The sequence below is a fragment of the Chenopodium quinoa genome, unplaced genomic scaffold (assembly GCF_001683475.1).
Source record: "Chenopodium quinoa cultivar QQ74 unplaced genomic scaffold, ASM168347v1, whole genome shotgun sequence".
Taxonomy (NCBI): Eukaryota; Viridiplantae; Streptophyta; class Magnoliopsida; order Caryophyllales; family Amaranthaceae; genus Chenopodium; species Chenopodium quinoa.
In genome coordinates this window covers 371,054-378,218 of record NW_018743649.1, presented here as the reverse complement: position 1 = coordinate 378,218, position 7,165 = coordinate 371,054, and the positions used below count along the sequence as shown (strand labels likewise).

Sequence of the window (7,165 nt, the reverse complement as noted above, 5' to 3'; positions counted from 1 at the left end):
TAAAAAAGATTTATTGAACCATTGAATTATTATTATTAATGCTTGATAAGCATGTAAGTAATCCCACTATGCGGATTTGGCTTATTGATAAGGCCTTGGAATTTGTATGACCGTGTCTTTCCTCAAAAATATCCTTGTAATATAAGGAGACAAGTTTGGGGGGTGTGCACACTTGGGTGAGGAATTGGATTAAAAGGAATTGGTTCTTAATAAAGGAATTGATTTTATTAACTATTATTTTGAATATGAATCATTGGAATCGTTTTTTGGAATAATGAGTTTGAAATTTATTGGATTAATTTTTGGAATTTATTTTAAAAGCATGTTTGCAAATAAATTGAGTTTACACTATCTTGCACTTATCGTACTTAGCATAATTTGCTAATCCGTATTTCCTATTTGTTTTGGTTCGCCCTATTTACCGTAATGGTAAGCAGTGTTGACTATTTTCAGGTGGAATCATGAATGAGCATATGGGAGTCCCGAGATTTACTTCACCTAGTTTAGGAATGTTGGTCTTGTCTTTATTTTGAGTACTCATAATGATGTTACTATTTTTATAAGTATTAATAAAAGAAAGTTGAGTTTCCGCTGCAACTTTTGTTGTTGAGTTAAGTAGTTTGAGTAGCCTTACGTAATCACGCGGAGGTACTACGCCCAAATCTATCTCTACGGTATAATTATACGTATTATACTAGTATTTCCGTAAAGGGAGATTTGGGGTGTTACAAAGAACCCGCCCTTGCTATATAAATTCAGAGTTTTAATTTTCCTTCGTTTTTGATACCAAGTCGAGCCTGCATGTCCGACATAGGGGCTGACATAACAAGCGAAGTCGCCATGGCCCATTCACTCGGTGCAGGTCTTATGATCGGCTTCCCTATTTCGGATATGCAGGCTTATAAACCCCCATCAGACTGAGAAGCCGCTTGCTGATAAGTGAAAGGCGCATAGGGTCACCTGAAGGAATAGCAATCCTTCGCTGATATGCAGTAGCATTAGCAGCACTAATCTCGTCAATTAAATTAGCCTGATTCTCTTCAAGTAACCATGTTGAACTCGGGTTATGGTACGACTCCGTGGTTGTTGGGTCTGTTTAGAAGAAGCAAAATTCTGAATCCCCTTTGATGAAGCAGATAAGCCGCAGAATTCGAATTAGAGGAAGAAACCACATGATTCGAGTGAGATAAGTAACCATTTTCATAAACCCCATTTATTGGAATAAACTCAAGATCAATGTTATCATTGTTATCCCCTGTAGGAGCAGCTGCGTGCACATATCCATTTGGCAAGCCATTACCCCCTGATCCCGAAGAATCAAAATCTGAGTTATCAGGTTCAGCACCATTATCCGAATCTGGATTATTGTCACCATTTTGATCATCATTAGGAGGTTCCTGATCGTCTTCATTATCATCATTACCATTATGATTATTTCCATGACGATTATTATCATCATTATCATCCTTATTAACTGCATCATCAGAACCCGAAGTATCCTCATTGTCATACTCGAAATCTTGCGCTAAGACAAGAAGATTAACTCTTGTGTTTCTATTTGTGAAAACATCCTGAGTACCCTCAATCATATTTGTATAAAAAGGTTTGAGGTTTTGATTGTATAGCACCGTTAACCCCTGAGCCTCGAAGGCTTCCAAACGAGAATTTATCCTTCTAACAGCCACATAATCCGAACTATGACAAAAATCTTAAAAATGACCCACCAACCCACATTTTTTTACAGAACATAAACACCCCTTCGTAGCGGAAATAAACCCATATTGGGTCACCATCACTCGAAACAAAACAGCCTGGAATTAACGGTTTAGAAAGATCGACTAATATCTGACCCCACAATTCTAGCTCGGTAGGAAGGCCATCACCATCATATTCAAGCGTTTTGACTAACCCTACAAGCTTAAGGGTTTCAATAGCCCACTCCGGGTCCAAGAGCCCTAGTTGAAGCCCATACACTTGAATCTATAGCCTCGTTATGTCGAAAATACATTTTTAAGGAACTTTTAGGTTAGGGAAAAAAAACCCCTTATAAAAATTTCTTGGTAATTTAAAACCTAATTGTAAATTTCTTAATTTTTTTTGTTGAGAACATTTAACCCTAACTTTCTGACATTGATTGGCTTTTTGCTGACATTGACCTCCCATGTGCAACACTTATTGCTCTTCTTTTTACTATTCTCACAATCACACCCCCTTTCTTCTCCCTCTAATTACCTCCTTGCTCTCTCTTATTTAAACCCTTCTCCTTCTAATTCCCTCCTTGCTCTCTCTCATTTAAACCCTTCTCCCTCTAAATTCTTCAATCGAGGCAGTTAATCGTCTTCAACCTTCTATGTCATGGGGCTTGGTCCATCATCAAGGAAGAAGTGAAATGCAAACAATTGACACCCCACTCAATATAGTAAATATTTGATTAATGATGTATAATTCCTCTATTTTTTATGGTTGCATCATATAGGTTGGACACAATAATTTTGGTAGTGGGAAAAAGGAAGAGATAGAAAGGTTTAAACACAATATTGTCCATGTGATATAAACATAAACTAAAGAATAAGTGTGAAAAAGTAAGGGTATATTTGGAATTTGCAGTGTAAATATATATATTTTTTGTCCTAAAATGAAAATGGTACAATATTTGTGAAAATTTTATAAAGGCAAGTGATGCAATATTAAAAGAACCTATGTCTTTCCCTTTTTATAGATTTAGTACTAATAATTTCTGCAATTGCTTTGTCATGGCTAAGGACAAAGCAAAAATGAGTTTTGTGTCATGTTTTAGGAGGAGCAACAAGGGGACCAATTATACAATTTTACATAAATCATTGTATTTAGAGCAAATTAACAAAAGGGGGTAACAAACCCTGATGTTTTTGAAAATCTTCATTATGCACAAATTAGGAAAAAGTTTAACAATTACATATGTCGAATTTAATTAGAAATGTCATCCATTGAAAAAAAAATATAACTGCCTTGCTCGAATTCAACAACATCCTATTGAGAGACAATATTAAATTAATGAGAGAGAGAGAGAGAGAGAGAGAGAGAGGTTTAAATGATGAAAAGAGAGAAATATAAAAGGAAATAGAAGAAAAAGGGTGGGAATTAGTATATATAAAAATAAATATAAAAAAAACGAGCACATGAGTTTCACCTGGGGGGTCAACATCAGAAAAATATTAGTCAACATCGAGAAGTTACGGTTGGCTATCTGCAACGAAGAAAAAAAAATTAAAATCAAGTTTTAAATTGCCAAGATATTTGAAAAAATTTCTATATATTAATAATACAACCTTTAGGCGGTTGTTGATTTTAAACAAGACAACCTTTTGATTATTCTTGAATATTACAACAATTAGGGATTTCAATTTTAAACAAGAATAAAAATAAACTTGTAACCTGCTAAACAGTTTGCCCATAATTTTCGTCATTTAGTTGGTCTAAATTATTAAAATTGATTTTTTTTCTAAATAATAATCTTTTATTTAATAAAAAGAAAAAACCAGCCTTTATTGACCACCATGCACACAACCCTCTTCCTCGAAGAACTACCTCCCTCTGTAATACCCCGAATTTTTATATGTATTTTAATTTAAATAAGTATTTTATAAAATATTTAAATAATTTCAAATGCATTATTTATGGTATTTAACTTATTTATTTAATACTTTTGGAAATACTTTATTTTTTATTTAAAAAAATAGTTTGGGGCATGTCATATTATAAAAGATAACTTTTAAAGGCAAAGTCAAATACAAGTTTGAATAGGAAATGGTATATTAAGGGTAGGAAGGAAATTTAAGTTTATGAGGGATTCTACTGAAAAGGGTATAAATATTCAACAGAGTGGAGGATACCCAAATGTAGTTTTCTCTCCCTCCTCTTATTTTCACTTTCTTTCTTCATTCCCCTTCACCTTATTTTTGTCACACACGGCCGGCCACCACCATCATTCATTGCCGTCCACCACCGCAGCCACCAGCAAGCACGCCAACCGCCGCGGCAACACCGACGGGCGCGACAGCAACCTAGCCGCGTGTTGTGGTGGCTGTGTGCATGCGGCTTCCGAAAAAAATTAATTCTTTTTCTTTAATCCTAATCCATCCATATCAAGAACCGAACCTCGTACAATAGCTACAACCCCCAAAAGAGAACAAATAAAAGTGAAAACACTAGAAAAACCATCAAAATGCACAAAATCACAAAATAAGAGAGAAAAGGTAAAATAAAGAGAACAAACATAAAACTATGCATTTATTAAGAAGGAAAGGTATGAAAAGAAGGTAAAAACAACCTAAATGCTCATCAAATGGGTGCCATTTATGACACCCATCAAATCCTAAATTAGTCTTTATTTAATTGATGTTTTTGGATATTTGTGATGATTTTATGATGTTTGATTATAAGTATTATGCAAATAAATTTTTAGATTTGGTTTTGATTTAAAAAGCCCCAAATTGAAAACCCTACGTTTCTAAATTAGGGAAATTCTGTCAAGAAATACCCTAAAGATAGGGTCATTTGTGAACTACCCATTTTTATAAGGAAATTTTAGATTTTAACACCTCACAAAATCCTGAAAATGGTTTTTAACACCCCCATAAAAAAATTATTCTAACACCAGACAAACTTACAAATAATTGATATTACCATCACTTAACGGATTCCGTTCTGGAATTTCGTTAAGTGTGGTCCACGGTGACACGTGTCACCATTATATTTGTTAAAAAAAGAAAAAAAATAAAAAAATAGAAAACCTAAAATCATCCCGCCACCATCACACCGCCACCACCGCTCCACCACCGCCCTCCCCCAACCCACCACTGCCCTCCCCGAACCCACCACCAGCGGCGCACCAGCACTCCCAACACACCTGAACCCTATCCCTCCCTTTCCCGCAACCGTGTCGCCCCCAAAAACAACCAAACTCAAAACCTTGCTTCCCCAAAACGGCCATGAATCCAAACACAAATGGTCGAAATTGGCCGATTTTGGGGCTAAGTGGCCTTAACTGGCCGATTTCGGCCATTTGTGGCCGGAATCGTGGCTGTTTTGAGGGATTCGTGGCCGTTAAGGGTTGTTGACAAGGGAATAAACGCGTCGTTAATTGTATATCCCTAGATCAAATACAATTTATACAACCTAAACAAACCTAATACGCGTATAAGGCAAGCATAGGGGTCGAACCACAGGGAACGAATAAACACCACCAAATGTTATCGACAATTAAGCTAGTCCCGAATAGGAGATAAATAAACTAAAGTCTAAAGATGCTAAAACAAGAAATAAAACACTAAGAGAAATGGTTAAGCTATAACATTCACTCAAACATAAACAAAGGCATAGAAATTGAATTAATTATGAACTAAACATGCTCGAATATCGAAGTAAAGGATCCAATCTAGCCGCCTTCCGGGGTTCATTTGCTTCTCCTAACATAGCCTCTATGTTTCCACATTAGAACTATATACTAAGAGATACTATTAAATAACAATCGATAATAATGAACCCTAGCTAAGTCAACTTCTGTTCCTTGTTAGCAGAGATTCACCTTTACCGACAATGAGCACCATATAATCATTTTAGTGATCATCTCCCAAGCGAAGACGATTCACGGCGCAAGGTTCTCGATACACAGAGACTTGCAATCTCATCATCAGACAAGTTTATCCTCAAGCACGGAAAATTGTCGATCGTTGCCACCTCTCAAGGTGAAGAAGTCAGCGATTATTTCATCTGTTGACTTTACTCAAGCATGGAAAGTATCTCAACAAGCATCATCCGGTGGATTTCTTCAACCATAGAAAGCTACCAAACTCATTTGTCACCAATACATTGGTGTCAGATACTATCGAACATATTTGCCACCGATACACTGGTGTCATATAAGCGTTCTATCCCTTTACTTTTTTATATGTATAACTAACATTTTTCTGCAGGTATCGGCGTATAAAGAGTGATTTAGGATCGTAGAATGTCTTAAATCATTCTATGTCCCTATCAACTACTTTGAGTATTGTTTTCGAAACTCACGTTTTTACAAACTCTATCAAAGCGGGGGCTTCTATAGACACCTATAAATGTCTCCCCAAAACCAAACCCGATGATGAAAAACCTTTCACCGCCATTATTGGTCGGGTTGAGTATTTAATTTTTAGAGTACTTAAATCCATGTTTCCATTCAATACATTTCATAATCCAATCCAATTCCTAGCTCATTTCCCCAAACCATAAGTTACTTTTCTCTTTCGTGTCCACATCACAAAACCAAGAGAAATTAATTTTGTGGCCCTGTAAATTGATTGTTTAAAGAAGAAAAGGGTAAAAGGCTCAAGAACTGAGAGAATCCCAAATATGTGTAATTGTGAATTTGAAAAATTTTGAATTTTACAAGTTTATTTTCAACATTTTTTTTTTGCTTTGATTATTTTTTCATTCTTTTGAATCAATGTGGGCAATCTCAGATCATGCGGTCCATCACTCACTTAGCATTCATGTGTCTCAAGCACGGTACCAAGCACTCGATGAGAGACGTAATTTGAGAAGTGTTCATATCAAAGACATTGGAACACTTGCCCTTAGACATTGTTTTATTGTTGCTTTGCTGCTTTTTTTACTTGCTTTTTGAATGTTATACAAATTTCACATTTTCCCATCCCAGGGCTAGGTGAATGTGGGTTGAATAAATAAGGCCAATCGTTAGACGAGGCTCAAAGTGGTTGGTGAAGAAATGGATATGTGAGTGAATGGTTGATGAGAATGAATGGGTTGCAAAGGTCTCTGAAACCATTGGTATACTTTGTGTTCGGTTCGGCAGTTGATTTTTTTTCTTTTTTTTTTTTCTTTTTGCTAATCACATGATCGAATGTAATAAAGAGATGCTCATTTATGAAGAAGGTATAAAACGTGAAACATAGACACATGGATAAGGAGAACCCATGCAAGACTTTTTAGGGGGAAGGGTTTGAAACAAAAGAAGAAAAAAACATAAAATCTTGGTGAGAATCTTTGTAGACACCCAAATGTGTCACCCCAAAACCAATCCCAGTGATGAATATCTTTCATCTCATTTGATTATCGAACAAAGTAAAAGTGTGAAAGCTCTAGTGATGTGGATGTTTATTAAAATATCTCTCTTTCTGTTTTCAAA

General features: G+C 35.7%; 1 protein-coding gene across 1 annotated transcript; it reads right to left on the bottom strand.

Annotated features, from left to right (window-relative positions):
- Nucleotides 1-880: 880 nt before the first annotated feature.
- Nucleotides 881-1,589, bottom strand: LOC110683237 (myb-like protein G). The gene is made up of 2 exons (XM_021859579.1): nt 1,196-1,589; nt 881-1,092 (listed from the first exon to the last, which is right to left on the bottom strand). Exons 1-2 carry the CDS (start codon nt 1,587-1,589, stop codon nt 881-883), a joined length of 606 nt encoding a protein of 201 aa, XP_021715271.1.
- Between the last annotated feature and the right edge of the window lie 5,576 nt (nt 1,590-7,165).